Consider the following 19,742-nt stretch of genomic DNA (forward strand, 5'->3'; position numbering starts at 1 on the left):
CACTCATCTTTTACTTTCTCTAATAACAACCTAAAACATGAACCTTGGTTGAAAAAAACTAAAGTTGTCCTTTAAATTCAGTAGAAACAGGCAGCAAATACATTTATTCGTCTTGTCGGCAACCTGCAGGGGCCTCTGAAGTGCACTTTGTTTCCCTCGGCCCCGCATCGGCTCCTCCTGCCTGCGTATCACATACGCTCTCCTTTGAAGGTTTCTCGAGGGCATGTGCCTTTCCTATTTTCAATTTTGTATGATGTGTTCCACTGAAGAAGCCTGCATCAATTTGTTTCAGTATTAACCCATTCTGACCTGAGATCAGATTCATATGAGGTTTCCACTGGACACACACTGGTCTGATTAACCCATTCTGACCTGAGATCAGATTCATATGAGGTTTCCACTGGACACACACTGGTCTGATGAACCCATTCTGACCTGAGATCAGATTCTAAAAATGTCAGTCGCTCTTCGATTGTTCAAAAATAGCAGACCTACAAGCTCGTAGCGCGCCACTCGGTGGCGCGCTATGAGCTTGTAGATCTGCTATTTTTCAATAGCTAAAGAATAACATGATGCTAATACCAAAATGGGTTCCCAGTTCAGAATGGGTTAATGGATGTAGACTTGAGACTTGCTTGAGATAGATAATACACACTAAATTATTGTTGCATTTTAATACATTTTAATAGAAATGTACAATATGGCCTAAGATGTAACTTGTATTGACGCCTAGCGTGGTCCTTCGACAGAGACTAGAGACAGGAAAAGAACAACTTAATTTAAAGGTATATTCAGTGATATCACTTAATTCAAATATCACTTATTTTTTTGTTTTGTTGTGATAATCCTCTCTACTATAGAGTGTGCTGACCATATAAGGAGTTCCTCCCTGTCCCCAGTTAACCCCTGGGGGTCAAAAAACCTTAGGTTTCGTTTTTGACTCTCTATCCTGATTGGACGAAAGGCTGGGTCCCACAGCCAAAAACGAAACTTAAGGTTTTTTGAGTGAAATCACTGAATATACCTTTAATGCATCTTACCACTAAGTTGTTTTATGGTGGAGAAAAAAATCACACTTGTGTGATCTGAGGGGCACCCACTGTGGCCGCCACATGATATATATATACACGTTACGACTACGAGACATGAAGGCAGTGTGTTATATAAAACGAAACCAGTCACAAGATGTATTTATATTGGACACACGACGTCTCACGTCGTCATTTAGTGCTCTATTCAAACATTAAAAGTCCATAGACTTGGCTGGCAAACGATCAAAAGTGCTCTAAACAATCATTAAAAGTCCATACAGACAAGGCTGCCATATGACGGTGGCGGGTATACAACTAGCCAGTTTTTACCTGCCACTGGTTAGTTGTAACCTGCCACACATGTCGGGAGCCACAGGTTAGTTTTAACCCGCCACAGGTTAGTTTTAACCCGCCACAGGTTGGTTTTAACCTACCGTGCATGTCGGGATTGAGGCACGGGTGAGTTTTAACCCGCGACACAGTTAGTTGTAGCCGGCAGCGCATGTCGGGGGCGACAGTGTTGTCGAACTAATGCCTGTCGGACTGTTGTCTGACCAACCTATATGCACCCCAAAAAGGGTTACCTAGAGTTGAGAATAAGATGCATTCAGGGAAGTGGAAGTCATTGATTTACTGTGCTAGAGTGCAGTAGTAGAGGCTGGATTAGTACACAACAGACGTAGCAACTCATGGAGAAGTGCTGAAACACAAGATTGTAGGATTGTGTGCAAGACTGAATGAAGGCCATGGAGAAAGCTAAGTCCCTTTAGAAAAGAAAGTGTTTTCCTTTTCCTTATCAGGCTCTCAGCCATTAGGTTTTATAGAGCTTACTGAGAATAGACGTCAGTCTTTGTTAAAAGCTGCTCGTCTGTAATGCTGGCTCTCTGCTCCCCTGGGCTGTACTCCTGCTGTGTTCTCCTTCTCTCCCCTACAGAGTGGAACTGTCACCATTACTCCCTGTATGTTCAACGACTGAGTTCTCGGTCCTTTTCTCTCCCCTACAGAGATGAACCGTCACCATTACTCCCTGTATGTCCACAACTGCCGCCTGGTGTTCCTGCTCAGGAGAGACTTCACTCAGGTGGACACCTTCCGACCCGCAGAGTTCCACTGGAAACTGGACCAGGTAGGCCGTATGGCACTCATGAAAAACCTGTAGTATACTAGAACTATTGCATAGATTGAGTCTTAATGGTCAATACTTGTAATATAGCGCAGTTTAGGGAATGTGTGTGTGTGTGTGTGTGTGTGTGTGTGTGTGTGTGCGCACGCTCGCTTGCGTGCGTGCGGTGCGTGCGTGATAATGAGTCTCCTTATATATTATTTTACAGCTCTCATTAACTCATTTTAACAGCCTGCATGCAAAATAAGTGTTTCAACATGCATGTACCGTATAGTAGTTCCTCAGTAATGATGTTTGACAACAGCTAGTGCTCCGCGTGGGACTCCTCTGCCCTGCAGCATTCATCTCATTCCCAGCCTTCTCATAACAAGCAGTCCTCTGAGGATTCCACTGTGCCTGGAGTTATGAGACACAGCATGCCGGCTGACACGGATTCGAGACAGCTAGGGATTGAATGAAAATAGTAGGAGTTTTGCCCACAAAATGTCCAACTTCTTAAGTGGGTCATGCTGCCTGAAAAGGTATCACGAGAACTATCGCATTACAGAAATTAACAATGATGTGTCATTGATAACGGGCTCCATCGTATATGCCATGCTTTATCCGCAAGTAATAAACATTTTCCGTGAATTACGCATTTAGGAGCTTCCACTATGCGTAAACGTTTATCTTGCGGCCACACAACCCACTATTAAAGGTATATTCAGTGATTTCACTCAAAAAACCTTAGGTTTCGTTTTTGGCTGTGGGACCCAGCCTTTCCGTCCAATCAGGATAGAGAGTCAAAAACGAAACCTAAGGTTTTTTGACCCCCAGGGGTTAACTGGGGACAGGGAGGTGGCCAGCACACTCTATAGTAGGGAGGATTATCACAACAAAACAAAAAAATAAGTGATATTTGAATTAAGTGAAATCACTGAATATACCTTTAATTTTGCTGACACCTATATTTGCAGGTGGAGGTGTGTATGTAGGCGTGTCGATGCGATTTCCCTAATATTTGCTATCGTGTGCACCCCTAATGCGAATCCGTTTGATAAAAAGAATGCGCTCCTCAGACGGTGCGACCTAAGTCGGAGCTGCTTCGGCTTGAGTCATGTTGCAGAACACTCACAGCTCAGAGGTCTCGTTCTGCCTTAATTCTCCACAAATCTGTGATTGTAATTTCCCTATAATCAGCAGAGTGTCAATTCCTTTGTGCTCATTGTGTTTAATTGTCTAGTCAAATAAGTCATTAGATTTGTACCAAGGTGCATTATGCACGATTCCCTCGTTCAGTTACATCACCTCATCACCCCATTATGCAGCAAATTATGTAATGGATTTAAAATAATGTAAAATTCCCCATAATCAGAAACACGTAGTTAATACTTTCATCAACCAGATGAAAGGCAATTAAATGCTAGATGGGTGTAATTTCCAATGTGATTTCGCCATAGTTCAGTGCAAGTCTGTTTAATTAATCCGATTTCCCTAATGATCGTTTTCGCTTGATACCTTTTCATAGAGAGGCAGTAAACTCGCAATCTATATACCAACAAAAGACAATTGGACTCATGTATATACTCATTGTCTCCACCAGGCCGAAGGCATGTGGGGAGAGTATGTTTTGCACTCCGTCCGTCCGCGTGTCCGTCCGTCCGTTTGTGTGTCCGTTTGTGTGTCCGTGTGTGTGTCCGTGAACAGCTAATCTCGGCCACCGTTAACCCGGTCGATGCCATATTTTGCACACACACTCCCTGGATGCCAACCATGAACCTCTGCCCCAAACTTTCCAGAACGGCCTGTTATAGCGCCACCAGGAGGCCGCTTTGTGCAAAACAAGTTTTTCGATGCCATATTTTGCACACACACTCCCTGGATGCCAACCATGAACCTCTGCCCCAAACTTTCCAGAACGGCCTGTTATAGCGCCACCAGGAGGCCGCTTTGTGCAAAACAAGTTTTTGCACAGTACACCTACAGATTTTGTCCAAACATCACGCAAATTGGTACACAGTCTCTCTAGAGCCATTCAACGAAACGGGTCTTTCAGATTTATCAGACTCCATCCTGATTGGTTAAGATTGGCTTCCAAAGTTCACAGGAGTGCTCAGTTTCAAACAAAATGCTGCAAATCATGAACACATCGCGTGATTTCCGTGAAATTGTGCACCCACATTCCCACTAGGCCGAGGACGAAATGCCACATGAACAATTTCAACTCAGCCTCAAGGTGGCGCTATAACTGGCCGAAAAGTGTTTTTACCTCTAACTGCACGGATCTGTGGATAACCTGGTGGAGACCTGTGCCCAGAAGGGCACTTTTTCTAGTTCGGATGTAAGTTCATTCAGGTCTTTCTGAGCATTCTCATTTCAAAGGTGCACCAACTCCAAGGCGCTCATATCCAAGGCGCGCCGCCGAGGAGTTTGCACATAGAGCGGTTATTTTGTGCATTTTGCAGCTCTGAAATCCACAAAAGAAAACGTGGAGCAGGCTGCAGCAGCAGTGATGACGATCCCCCTGATCTGTGAGTGTTCAAAGATCCAACCGTCCCGAGTTTGATGATCACTCTGATAATTTTCAAACATTTTTTTTATTATTTTATTCTGAAGTATTTATTCGGAATGATCAGCCTTGCATGTAACTGTGGCCACTGAAATGGTTTTTGGTGCATATGGTTCTGTGCGGTGAAAAAAAAAAAAGGCTCGGGAGAGGGGGAGAAGCACAACTTGGCTGTGTTGGTCGTGGAGTGGATGACAGATAGTCAGATACTGGACACACAAAACAACCCTCTGCATCTGATATACATGTATTACATTTCCAAGGCAGCACGCATTGCTCTTCCATAAGGCAAGATCCAGGGCATAAGGATTATGGATAATAGGGGGTCGATTTAGGACTTCTATTTTACTTACTTCTATATTACTAATCTAATTACAGTATTATGATCTGGGGGCGTGTAGTATGTCATATTGCAATTTTGGGCATGTTAAGAAGCGCTTTTGACACCCCCCGGAGTGCGCAAAACGGCCTTGAATTAGTCATGGGTGTGTTTAAGGCGTGTTTGAGACGTACCCAATCAACATGTCCGTACTATTCTCTTTACCAGTCAGCTGATGTCACATACGGAATGCGCACTTTGGGGATCGTGGTATGACATTTCTTCAGGCTGGCACCATAGAAGACATGACATGCCTTTGTCACATTTGGGTTAATTATTCCTATTGCACTGCATGCTGTCACCTTTATGCCTCAAAAGAACAGACCCACCTTTCAGATCGGAATGGAATTGCGAGTAGATGCGTAATTAATTAATTCGATAACGATAGAACCATGTACCATACAGCGAATGAAAGCAAGATTCCTAAGGAATATGGAGATTTTTACATTTAATAAAACGGTTGAGAAATGAGAGAACCATGAGTGTTTATAGGCTAATATCAAGGTTTTTTTATGAAAGACCAAACGGGCTGTGAACTTGAAGAGCTCAATCACCATCCCGACACGGAAGAAATATAGCCTAGTGCATGCATGTATATGCACTGTTGCACTTGCACACAGTAGCCTACACACGCTCTTTATTTGTTTCTATTGAAAAACACCAGTAAAATAACGTTTATTATATTTTATTTCATTCAAGTCAAGGAATGAGTTGAATGCGTGCTGTAATGCTGTGGCCCCGATGGTATGGTCTTCGCTGAGTTCGCTCGTAGCATTTTATTGAAGAAGACTTGAATCGGGTGTGATACAGCATATGAAAGCACATTTCCCACGGATTATGGAGATGTTTTTATTTATTTTTAAGGTTGAGAAATGAAAGAATTATGGCCGTTTCTAATCTCAACATCTTTTAAAAATAGACGCAAAACTGCCATGTCTCATAGAAACAAGTAAATGGGTCTATAAAAATAAGCGCATATAACAGGGGTCTGTAACCTATTTTAAATGAAGTGCCATGTTTTTATTTTCTAAATAGTGAGTCTGCCATATCCAGATTAATTTGAATGACACCACATTAAAATAAAAAAACATATTTTGATTGTCCACAAATATAAAGTTCTTCCTTCTTTTTAAATATGTTCTTGCACATTGTTATAATGATCATTATATATCCCCCTGCAGTCAGAGTTCATAGTTTTAATGAATGAATGTGATGCATTGTGAGCTGGTATAGATCTGCTATTTTCAAAAGTAATCTTTTTATTTAATTTTTGGATTAGCTGTCCTTAGTTGGGCAAATGCATTCATCTGGGGATCCTTGACATGGGAATGTGCTTGTTTTGCACGGGTTTAAACAACATTAGGAGAAAAGCCCAAATAACCACTTTAGAAACAAGAAAAGCAATCACACAGAAAGCAACTTTACAGAAAAATAAGCCGCTTATAATAAACAGACATGGCAACACTCTACCAGCCTCCCAGAGCGCTCAAGTGTCAAATCAAACAGTGCTTTTTGCGTTTATGAGGTGGTCAGACCCACGTCTAATCGTTATGCGCTGAGTGTCTTTAGGTCAAGGGGCTTAATAGCAAATTGCGCAAAGCGAGAATAATTAACATATGGACACTCCCACAATGCTAAAATATTCAGGGACGCGGTATGCCAAATGTGTGTGCGTTCAACACGGGCCGAGTGCGTTCAACACGGGCCGATATGCCTTTCATAATACGAATGTGCGCAGAGCGAGGCCAATTTATGTATCACGACCTGGTAAACCGCACCTTCAAAATCGACCTGTAGATCTCTTAAAGGCAATGGCACCTGGCACACTGATTGGTTTAAATTGCGTAACGCCCAAACCACACCTATGCATAATGGGTAATGGGTAGCGGAGGAACGCCTCTTACACAATACTAAATCCCCAAATTAAGGAAATAGGGCTCCTGGCGCGAGATGGAGCCCAATACATAATATCCTTTAATCCATTTAGACCTGGAGTAACTAACCTATGCGTTGTTATACCTTTCATGCCGAGAGCCACCTCTGTGTCTCATATAGCAATATATATATATTTTAATAAGAATTTGAAGGTTTTCACAAGGTTTTAGAGGGCGTTTTTAGAATCGGCCTCGGGTCTAAATGGGTTAAAATGTAAGACCACAATTACTGGATTATTTGATTGCCATAAACCTCTTTGTATGGGTTATGAACATTTGAGCATTCAATATACACTTACAAATTCAATAATGTTTTGATGATTGATCTTTGTACTGTGCATGTGTTTCTACAGTATGAGAGGATGCACGGCAAACAGCTGAATTCCTAAGCATAAATTATATAAATGCACCGTGACATCGCAGTAATAAGCTATGATCTGTTAGTTAGTGTAAAGTGTTTACACTGCAGTGATCGAGGAGCGTTCCCATTTCTTAACCCATTCTGACCTGAGATCAGATTCATACGAGGTTTCCGCCGGACACACACTGGTCTGATGAACCCATTCTGACCTGAGATCAGATTCTAAAAATGTCAGTCGCTCTTCGATTTTTCAAAAATAGCAGACCTACAAGCTCGTATCGCGCCACTCGGTGGCGCGATATGAGCTTGTAGATCTGCTATTTTTCAATAGCTAAAGCACGACATGATGCCAACACCAAAATGGGTGCCCGGTCAGAATGGGTTAAGTCGAACCCTATCGATTCCTCTGTCCTCACATCTAATGCTCACCTCCTCATCAGAGGCGGGGCTGAGGAAGCGAGGAAGCGATTAGAGGATGGATGTGTCAGTATTGGAATTTCTTATAGTATTGGACTTCTCTGAGACATGACGCAATCTTTGTGTCCATTCAGTGAACGGCTTGATGGCAGACAAACGACATCAAAGCATGAGGGATTTGGATAAGTGAACAACTATATAAACTATTGCAGTTTAATGGTTTATGTTTAGGTGGACAACAGAGTATGACTCATTATTTATTTTAGCAACATGTACAGCCCTTTCCATGCAAAGAATCCATCCATCCATCAATCTTTAATACATACAATAAATACATTAGCGCCTTTGGCTTTCGACTGTGGGATCTCTAGGTGTTATAAGTGTTATTAAGTCCAAAGCCAGCGGGACTTATAATTCCACATAGTCATTGGTCTGGCTCGCGGCCGCCTCCACGCTCTATTCTCTAAATGCTCTGAGGTTTGGTTTATACAATCTATCCTCTGACCATTAACCCATTCTGACCTGAGATCAGATTCATACGAGGTTTCCATTGGACACACACTGGTCTGATTAACCCATTCTGACCTGAGATCAGATTCTAAAAATGTCAGTCGTTCTTCGATTTTTCAAAAATAGCAGACCTACAAGCTCGTAGCGCGCCACTCAGTGGCGCGCTATGAGCTTGTAGATCTGCTATTTTTCAATAGCTAAAGCATAACATGACGCTAACACCAAAATGGGTTCCCGTTCAGAATGGTTAATTCTGATGTATGCTATAGACAAGATGTGTTTAACCAAGGGGATGTCTGCAGTACTTTTATTTGGCAATATATTGTATGCCCTGATTCTTATAAAAAATATCTATCTTGTGTGCCCATACACCTTTTTACAGTTACGTCTATTCCACAAAGCTTCCAAGCTACCATTCCATCTTATTTTATATAGGGATCCCATCCCATGTTTCCCGTTATTGCCAATACAGGAGCAAATGTATGGACTCCAAGAAAATATTGTTCCGCCACATTATGGAAATATTGTCTTTTCATATTCCTTTTTTGAGCTATGTACCCCTACCATATACCAGGGGGGGGCAGTCAGACAGATATTTTGTGAAGCCACTGAGGAAATCGGGATTTCCTGAAAGTTCTTATAATGGCCTGTTGTGGCGCTGTCATTGGGCCCAAAAAAACCCATAGCCCCATGTATTTGGGCCCAACTTCACCTAGACTGTATTACCTTAATAAACATGGTCATGAATACTTTCTGCTTCCAGTCACTAGTTTAAAGTCTCATTTGTAATGTCATAATATTCTTTTTGGAAAATGATGTTCCCATTGATTTAAAAAATGACCATAAAGTTGCGTATGTTCTGAGGGGCGTGGCTACCGTTACAGTCTATGATCGGGATTCCCCACCCACTCGAGTCAAAATAAAAACCAACTAAGAAGAAGGGGGGAAGTCCCACCTCGTTGTCTGGGCCAGCCAATGGTCAGCTGGGCCCAAACGGATCTAGAAAGATGGCAATTTACAATTCAAGGACTGACAGGCTTCATTTTACGTTCATGTTAGACCCGGGGAACGCTTTGTCCATATTTTTTACAGTCTATGATGGGCACACACACGCACTTCTGAAATCATTTGGAATAGGGATATATCCGATCCCATAACCCTCTCCAGCCAATTCAGTACAGATGTACAATATTCAAAAGTTACATGCTAATCCAAATTAAGACCTGTATTTACCAGTAAGACACCTTAACCCTTGGCCTACAATTAACGGAAAAAACGGAATGAATCTAAAAATCTAAACCTCCCGTTAACGGAATAAACGGAATGACAATCAATATCAGTTATCGGGGGGTCAAAAGAGCAAAAAATGATATTTTTTCGCTAATATAAATATTTTTGGATGTAATTTACCAAAAAACGGCCGAAATCCGCGTGATCGTGCGCTATCGTGCACGCGCGCCGTCTCTATGTGCGTCGCTGTAAAAAAAAGTGATATTTTGCGATCTTTTGGGGTTGATTTGAGGTTAATTTGACTTAGTTATGAAAAATATAGCATTAGCTTAGCAATCCGGACCAGCCAAGCTATTGACTAGGGTCAAAATACTACAGGATGTTGTTGATCGTTGAACCGGAAGTGACTTAGGAAGATTCGTCTATTTTGGCCAAAATCAGCATAATGGCGCTTTCCCGCCATCTGGTGGCGAATCGAGAGAATACACTATCGATGGAAAAAAAATTAAAAAACATCTTTTCAAGCCACCAGATCTTTCTTGTATGTTAAAACGATGAATTAAAAATATGCCAATTTGTTACCCAAACAAAAAAATTGGGACTGGCAGGCAGTCCAAGGGTTAACCCATTCTGACCGGGCACCCATTTTGGTGTCAGCATCATGTTATGCTTTAGCTATTTAAAAATAGCAGATCTACAAGCTCATATCGCGCCACCGAGTGGCGCGATACGAGCTTGTAGGTCTGCTATTTTTGAAAAATCGAAGAGCGACTGACATTTCTAGAATCTGATCTCAGGTCAGAATGGGTTAATCAGGCCCAGGCCGTAGCGTAACGGTCTGGGCACCGGACTGGTGATCCAGTCGCAGTGTGCCGCGGGTTCGACTCCCGGACCCGACACGGCCTTTACTGCATGTCATCCCCCCATCTCTCTCCCGTTTCCTGTCAGCCTACTGTCTGTCCCTTAAAAAAAAAATCAATAAAAGGCGTAAGCCACAAAAAAAAAAAAAAAAAGAATGGGTTAATCAGACCAGTGTGTGTCCAGTGGAAAACCTTGTATGAATCTGATCTCAGGTTATTTTGGGCTAGTACTCAAAGGAGCACCTGTACGTATCCTGCAACAACGTTATGCTGCTTTCACACGGATGCAGATGCAAAAGATACAAAGATGCAAAGCTGCACAGTTTATTTGTAGTCGTTAAGCAGCAGGAGGATCCCACTAGCAGCAGTTTATCGTCTATCATTATCACAAGTTTCACAACCGCAAACGTCCAACACATAATACAATGAATTACTCACCTAATGCTGCAGGTTCCATGTTTAAATCCAACGTGTGTAACCTACATTGTTTAAGTGACAGACCATGCATGGTTTTCATATTGTAAATAGCCTATGGTCGCTAATGTGGCGACTAGCACTTTGACAGCTCATCCATCGTAGCTTGTTTACAAACTGAAACGGACTGAAACAGAAACTTCCTCATCAAAATACACAATTTGGGTGTTGGATTATACCCACAGCTTACTAGGGAAGTGAACAGATATTGAATGAAACAGCCCTGAAGAAGGGCCAAGAGTAAGGTGAATACAGTGACTGTATACGTACTGAATACCCCAAATTCATATTTTCCCCATATACTGTACATCTCTATTGACAAAATCAAAGGTATTTTGTGAGTCAAATGTTGATTTATTATGATTTATTCTATTCCTTACTACCCATGCACTAATGCTGTGTGTTGGAACCTCATTGCGGAAAGCCCGATTTTTGTTCTGGGTTGACTAGTGTGATCTGGTCCAGGGCTTGTTTTCAACAAATGATGCACAAAATGATCCAGGGCCTGCACAAAATGATCTAGTTTGAATCAAACTGGATCATTTTGTGCAGACACATGTACAGTGTACTGTACATGGCATCTGCATGTACCGATACATATCCACTCATGACCCAGACTGGATCAGCAACCTGTAAAGCTGCTGGAGCCAGACTAGCTGTGTGCGTGTGTCTGTGTAAAAGGCGAGGGGGCGGGGGTGGCTGGTATGCTGTGGCATCAGCGCTGGAAGGGGGGTGCGGAGGGTGCTCCAGCACCCCCTGCTGGTGGAGAGGATACATTTTTGACATGTCTATCAGAGCGTGCTGAATTCAGAATGCACAGCGAGTGAGTTGACAGATAGACAACATGACGAGACAGCCAAAACCTATTGTAGTTTTACTTTCACCTGCACCAGGTTTAAAGAAATATAACCCAAACAACAACACAATAAGAGTCACATACTGTTATTATGATTAACTCGGTTAACTAGGTCCTAAATAAGTCATTATTAGGCCAATTATACCCGAATAAGACCCGAAATTTTACCCGATATCCCTCCCACCCTTCAGCTCCCCCTGATATAAATACCTTCCAGCGCCCCTGTGCTGTGGAAGCAGGCTCAAGGTGAGTTTGTGACCTTACTGACGGCATGCTAATGCCGGGAACACCACCTTGAGGCTTGCTATTATGCAGTGGATGTGGGGTGGGCGACTATTGTGCAGGGTGTGCGTCTCAATTTAACATTCTGAACTGAGTGTGTGTATAAATACAAGCTGTGTATACTGTATATATTATATATAATACATACACCACATTCTAAAAATGGTGCATGTATAAGGGTGTGCCTGTGAGCATGCATGCACTCCATCCGTCAGGGAGTCCCTCTCAAAGTCAGGCGGGTCACCTCAGCTGTCAGACCCTGAGGTCACCCAGTGGAGAAATCTGATTTGTGGATATAGAGACATGACAGCTGAGCCCATGGAGTTGAGAGCCTCCGGGGCTAATTTCACCAGACAGGTTGCTGGCCTTGATTGGACGAAGACGTGGAGCCAGCAGTGTCTTATACCTCAACCATCTGACCTCACCCTGGCCTTTTTTTTGTTTTTTTTTATCTAGAGGAGATTCTGGGACAGATATCCTGCACAGTCTAGTCACAGAGCGAGGGCATTTTGTCTGGTCTCGTTCTCTCAACCAGACTTCTACAGTCAGTTGGAGTTTATTTCCCCTTATGCCTCGTTGGGTTAAGTTGCGGACAGTTAAGTCAGGTTGCCTCAGTGGAATGGTATTATCATGACAGCCTCTCTTTGAGCTTTTTCAAAAAAGGATGAAGGTGGATAATATGAAGTGTTCTCTTGGATGAATGCCAGTATAGTGGTCTTAACACTATTTTTGCCGGGGATTTTTTCTGAATAAAGGCGAATAAAAGAGTGCCAAGCAGATGGGCAGATTTCACTCTGAAAATCCCCGCCTTCCGTTACCCCACAAAACCGGGAGTCATAATCTTCCATTCGTACCTCACGCTGGTACGCCTAAAGTCTATCTAGAAGCGTTTATATTCCAAACGAGATGCTTCCTGAAGTCTGAAATGACGACAGAACATTGCCCTTTTGGTCAAAACCATGGAGAGCGAACCCTAGATTCAGAGTTATGAGCCATTCTAATGGAGCCGTAAACAAGGAAGTGAACGGCAGGGTTCATGCGCGAAACACAAGGAGCACGCTGCAGAAGGAAAGGCCAAAGAAAAACAATGAATCTTTCTATTATTTATTATTTATATAAATAAAAAAGACGTCTATACACTTCCAAGGCACCCCGTGGTTTTGATTCCCAGGACGTGCGTACAAAGTGTTAAATGTCTCATTTTAGCTAGCAGGAATAGGTGAAACTGTTTTGGCAAAGCGTTTCTCTTTAGCTCAGGTGCCCATCCCATCAGACCTATATATAGCAGGGGCAACCTTAGCCCATTCTGACCTGAGATCAGATTCATACGAGGTTTCCGCCGGACAAACACTGGGTCTGATGAACCCATTCTGACCTGAGATCAGATTCTAAAAATGTCAGTCGCTCTTCGATTTTTCAAAAATAGCAGACCTACAAGCTCGTATCGCGCCACTCGGTGGCGCGATATGAGCTTGTAGATCTGCTATTTTTAAATAGCTAAAGCATAACATGATGCTGACACCAAAATGGGTGCCCGGTCAGAATGGGTTAGGCACCGGTGCCAACATTGGCACCAAGGGTGGTGATCACTGGCACACTGGCATGGTGTGTGTGAGAGAGCGTTTTTGATGAACTATATTTAAAAATAAAAACATAGTCAAATAAATAAAGTCCCTCACATGTGTATGCAAATTACATCGCGTGCATAATTCTACATTCATTAAAACTCTGAACTCTGACTCTGGAGGGAGTCTGGGAGAGAATCAAGCTTATTGTTTTGAGTCTAATGATCATTATAACAATGTAAAACATGTAAAAGGTTATTGTAGCGCTGTCTGTCTGTTGCTACTCTGGGTTCCTCTCAGTCACATGGAATGACAGACAGCTTGATGCAGGTTCACTCATTCATTGGCTCCACACAGACACGTGGTTAAATATAACATAAATACTTGCTAACATAAATACCCCTGCTATATACCGTAGTACACTAGCCTAGTGGCAACACCTTCAACAGAAGATTCACTTCCTCCCCACATTTTGTTTTATCACACCAGTCCAATTAATTTAGAACAGAACCCATTCAGCTGTTGTGAGTGGCTATTAGTGCTGCCGTAATTGTCCAAAAATTGGATTCGGATATTCGTTTTAAAAACCCACGTGGATTCGAGCAATTCGACCCATTCGGATTTCGGATTTCAATTCGAGCCATTCGGATTTATTAATAATTATTATTTACACCAATACAACCTGAGACATAACATTTAAGATCGCATTGCTGGCGCAACTCTCTCTCTCTCCGCGCATTGGTGCTGCTGAAAAGCGAGTAGGAACACAACGCATGCATTCTCCTTTCTCCAGTAAAACTTTTTTTTTTCTTAAATGAGCAATCCTACCACACAGCCTTATCAAAACGAGGCACGGAGGCAGTATTAATTGAATTCACAGAAAAGAACACTGCATTGCTGCTGCTGCTGCCGGACCCGGCACCACATTTCATCCTTACGCATTTTATTTATCTTCTTATAATTTCCTGAAGGATAAAGTCGCTTCATGATTCTCCCGTCTGTCCGAAACAACAGTCACCGACCCAGATTCTGATCACTAGATACGCTGTTGACGGAAGATTTCACCATTCTGAGCGGCCTACACTCACTGCGCAAACAACGTAAAAGGCTCCCGCGGCCCCGCCCGCCCTGTGTTCACTACACAGGCTGCGCTGCTAGGAAGAGTACGAGGCAGAGATGATTTATTCTGTATGTATGCCGGTGTCGGCGTGTCGCGTGGCAAATATAACTAATCTACAAGCTCACAAGTCACAACGCGTCGCTTACCCATGGCACCGTCTCGCGGAAACTAATAATAATAATAAATAAAATATATTTTGTATTATTATTTTTAATTCTGACCTTAATTTGATATATTCGGTTATTCATTTATTTTTTTGGAATCGGAAATGGATTCGGAAAACGAATATTCGTCGGCAGCTCTAGTGGCTATACACGGTTGCTAGAATGCGGCACAAAGGTGTGGATGAATTAACCCATTCTGACCTGAGATCAGATTCATACGAGGTTTCCACTGGACACACACTGGTCTGATGAACCCATTCTGACCTGAGATCAGATTCTAAAAATGTCAGTCGTTCTTCGATTTTTCAAAAATAGCAGACCTACAAGCTCGTATCGCGCCACTCGGTGGCGCGATATGAGCTTGTAGATCTGCTATTTTTCAATAGCTAAAGCATAACATGATGCCAACACCAAAATGGGTGCCCGTTCAGAATGGGTTAAGATTATGCATGCTGGAAATGAATGTTGCTATCTGTTAATGACAGACTAAGGCAGTCTGAGATGTGTGGAGGCCAATTGTCTTGCGAGAGAATGGTCTGAAATAGGGTTCTAGCAGTCAAACTCTTCTCTTGCCTTGTGTTTCTCATTTGCAGATGCCGTCTGTAAATGCATGGGAGGCTTGTTAGAGAGATGTCTCCGAGATGGAGGCTTCCAATCTTGATTGATTGCTAATTTTGCTACTTTTGTCATGACTGGTCTGGAACATTGTGCTTTTCCCCATTGTATTATTCAAGGCCTTTAACCCATTCTGACCGGGCACCCATTTTGGTGTCAGCATCATGTTATGCTTTAGCTATTTAAAAATAGCAGATCTACAAGCTCATATCGCGCCACCGAGTGGCGCGATACAAGCTTGTAGGTCTGCTATTTTTGAAAAATCGAAGAGCGACTGACATTTTTAGAATCTGATCTCAGGTCAGAATGGGTTCATCAGACCAGTGTGTGTCCGGCGGAAACCTCGTATGAATCTGATCTCAGGTCAGAATGGGCTAAAGTCCAGGCAGTTGAAAAGTGTGAGTCATCTATCTATAAATACATCTCAAGAAGCACTGACTCGTTTGCCTTCACATTCACCCCCCCCCCCCCCCGCCTAGTCAATTCAATTACATCTTGACATGTGGCATAACCAGCAATGGCGTGAATGATGCACAGACGTCATAGCACCTACTGTCATCAGACACTATAGTCAAATTATAAATTCTACGAATGTCTGTCTGTATGTCTGTCTGACTGTCCTTTGCATGTTTCGAGAACTGTTTGTCCAATTGACTTAACACGCTAAGGGCTCCAATTTCGTCGCAGCCTTTACCCGCAACGCAGCCCGCAATTCAGCCGCTGCCCGAAAATTACGAATATAGGAGCTTTCTCTGTCCCTTAATGGTATTTTCATCCCGTGTCACCCGTTATCTTTTTTGCTGACACCGGTATTTGCGCCCAGAGGTGTGGTCAGGGGGGCGTGTTGGCGCGCTTTCCCCCTAAATTGCAATTTTGGTCACATATACATTTGGGAAGTCGATAGTGGAGTTTAACCCATTCTGACCTGAGATCAGATTCATACAAGGTTTCCGCCGGACACACACTGGTCTGATGAACCCATTCTGACCTGAGATCAGATTCTAAAAATGTCAGTCGTTCTTCGATTTTTCAAAAAATAGCAGACCTACAAGCTCGTATCGCGCCACTCGGTGGCGCGATATGAGCTTGTAGATCTGCTATTTTTCAATAGCTAAAGCATAACATGATGCCAACACCAAAATGGGTGCCCGGTCAGAATGGGTTAAAAGCAACCGTGTAAGCCGTGCCAAATTAGTTTGGTAGAACGGCGAGCGCGGCACACCGCGCTCGACCTCAATGGAGCTGTCTGCCTCATCTCTCCTTATTCACCTATCTCTTTGTAATTTCCCTATAAGCAGCAGAAGTCGAGTGCCTGCCACTTCCTTGTGTCCATTGTGCTTATATAATTGCATAGTCAAAGAAGTTAAGTCGATGGATCAGTGATTCTGAATGGCCATGCCTATCTCAGAGACCAATTCATCATGCATATTTCGAGAACCTCCTAGTGTCCTCCTATAGTGTACTGCTGAGGACCCAAGGAAGTGTTGTGTCTAGGGCTGTCCCCGACTAAGGATTTGTATAGTCGACTGATAGATGAATAAATTAGCTGTTAGTCGACTAATAGTCGACTAAGCAAAAAAAAAAAAAAAACATTTTTTTTTCTTTTTTCCCCCCCAAAAAATTGTATATAAAAATACAATATTTACAAAAATATACAAAAATATTGTATTATTCCACTAGGTCTGTGGGGGACATAAACACATTTGAACATTCTGACTTTGAACAACTGAGAGGCTTGTCATTAGCCAGATTGAGCACAGCAGGTGAGATTGAGATTCTGGAGTCGATTAGTCGACTATTCGACTAATCGAGGTCAGCCCTAGTTGTGTCCAGTATGAAGGTGATCAGCTCAGCAGTTCTCCAGCCCCGCTCTGAGTCTGAACAACCACACATAACCACAAAGTGTGCAACCGATCGACTCAGCGTGGGGGGTGTTGCACGCATGGAGAGATGGATTGAAGCGTATACACGACATCCTCTCCAACTCCCGTGGGCCGGAGGGAAGGTGTGTCGTGGCGAGAGCGTGATCGAGAGCTCAATCACTGCACACATTCCAGGCCATGAAATACAGAGGGGGGGGAAATTACACAGATAGGAGGCCTCCAATAATTGAGAATTGTTTCCGCTGTGCCTGTTGAATGAGTGTGAAAGTGACAACATCACTTGTGGGTACTTCATAGAGACCCAATGTTTCTTTTTTTTTTTTTTTTTTTTTTTTTTTTTTAGAAAAACCAATCAGGAGAACACTGAGGGGGATGTTGCCTGAAGTCAGCGGCATAGTGCAGGGTGGCGTGGGGCAAAAGGAAAGTGAAATTGGCAGGGAGTCAGTCACTCCTGAGCAATAGCTCCCAGGGTGTTCGTTTTCCAGAATGAAGCAGCTGCTGCGGTAGGGGATGGGGGGGTGTGTGTGTGTGTGTGTGTGTGTGCGCGCGTGTGTGTGTGTGTGTGTGTGTGTGTGTGTGTGTGTGTGTGTGTGTGTGTGTGTGTGTGTGTGCGCGCGCTAATGAGGCATAGAGAGCTGCTTGGTAATTATTCCATTCTCTCAGATATGGCCATGCAGCTCATTGGCTGGATGTCTGTTTAGAAGTGCGTTTCCTTCATGACTCTTCATGTTAAATCTGTTGACCATAGTATGGCCCATACTGTACGTGTCAAACATCATGATGTTTGTGAAGATCATTTGTATGTGTTCACACCCTACAATTTACAATTTAAAGATGGAGTGCCACAATGTTTGTATTTTTCCAGTTTTTCATGTGTCTATGAGGTGACAGTATACTTCATTAGACACCCTGGAGTCGTTTTTATGTGCAATGGTGTATAACTTTGTATTTAGCGTTTCTTCCTGGAGGCTGAACAGTAATATAGTGACATCACACTATCAGCCCCTCCCCTAACCCCTCCCCCTTTATCATACAACTACAGCTGTGGGTGTGGCTTCAGTTCAGGTGGATCACCACCCATCACCACCCACCAGGCAAACCAGGCATACTTAATGAACTGGTGGGCGTGTCCACATAAAAGCATGATTTTAACAAATACTGTACACTACAATAGTTCTTCCTCCTTATATTATAATAATACCTGATGATCATGTTTTAGGGTGGAAAAAAATCGTGGCACTCCATCTTTAAGCATTTAACAGACGCTCTTAATCCAGAGCGATTTACATTAAGCAAGAACAAAGGCATGGCAATACATGACATACATAAAAAGTAGTTATCGTGAAACAAGCTAAGAAGAACGTAAGCTATAAGAACGTAGCAGTGGAATATAATGAAATAGAATGAATAGATACATCTGGCCCCAGATGTTTCATCCCTCCCGGCATTCATTCTTTGTTTTAAACCTTCCCTCTCTTTGCTTGTATTGATCTCCGCTGTCAATAACATTCTCCCCGTGAATACAAACAAGTCCATTTCCATAGCTGCGAATCAATATAAAAAATTCCAGTGGCTGCTTCAGTGTGTGTGTGTGTGTGTGTGTGTGTGTGTGTGTGTGTGTGTGTGTGTGCGTGGGTGTGACTATGTGTGACTGTGTGTGTGTGTGTGTGTGTGTGTGTGTGTGTGTGTGTGTGTGTGTGTGTGTGTGTGTGTGTGTGTGTGTGTGCACGTGTGTGTGTGTGTGGTGTGCACACAGATGTACTGCATGAGGTTGTTGTTACTGAAGCACATAGAGATGTGGACAGAACAGCTATGAGTCTCCTATAGGCTCCAATCAATGAGACTTCACAGAAAGAATACGTCTAAATAATACAAATAGAAGCAACTTCAAAGAACATGGAGCGTTGAGCATGCGCGTGTGCACACACACACGCGCGTGCGCACACTATACACGCGTGTGCGAGCAAGTGTGTGTGTGTGTGTGCGTGTGCGTGTGCGTGTGCGTGTGTGTGTGCCCAATGGGTACTTTGGAGTCGGTTGGTCCAGTGGAGCTCTAAATTTAGCAGCTTTTCAGTAGGAGTCATCTATCATTCAACATGAAGTTTCCCATGAGGAAGAGACGACTGTGTGAGTGCGTGCGTCCATGCGTGGGTGCGTGCGTGCGTGCGTGCGTGCGTGCGTGCGTGCGTGCGTGCGTGCGTGCGTGCGTGCGTGCGTGCGTGCGTGCGTGCGTGCGTGCGTGCGTGCGTGCGTGCGTGCGAACGAGAGAGAGAGATTGGTGATTTTTTATGGGAAAATGTAATAACACTAGGTAGGTAGGTACAGTATGTATGTATGTATGTATGTATGTATGTATGTATGTATGTATTTGGTTAAAATGGGTAGGGTTTAAA

The 19,742-nt window shown here is 43.1% G+C and overlaps 1 protein-coding gene across 1 annotated transcript in view; it reads left to right on the top strand.

Annotated features, from left to right (window-relative positions):
- LOC310864673 (calsyntenin-2-like) overlaps positions 1-19,742 on the top strand; it is a gene marked incomplete at both ends in the record, with an annotated part of 273,876 nt that overhangs the window by 213,362 nt on the left and 40,772 nt on the right. Inside the window, 1 exon segment of the mRNA XM_083773375.1 lies at positions 2,036-2,157. Coding sequence (XP_083629501.1) covers positions 2,036-2,157 — 122 coding nt within the window.

The sequence above is a fragment of the Protomyctophum parallelum genome (genome assembly GCF_964188405.1).
Source record: "Protomyctophum parallelum genome assembly, chromosome: 9".
Classification (NCBI taxonomy): Eukaryota; Metazoa; Chordata; class Actinopteri; order Myctophiformes; family Myctophidae; genus Protomyctophum; species Protomyctophum parallelum.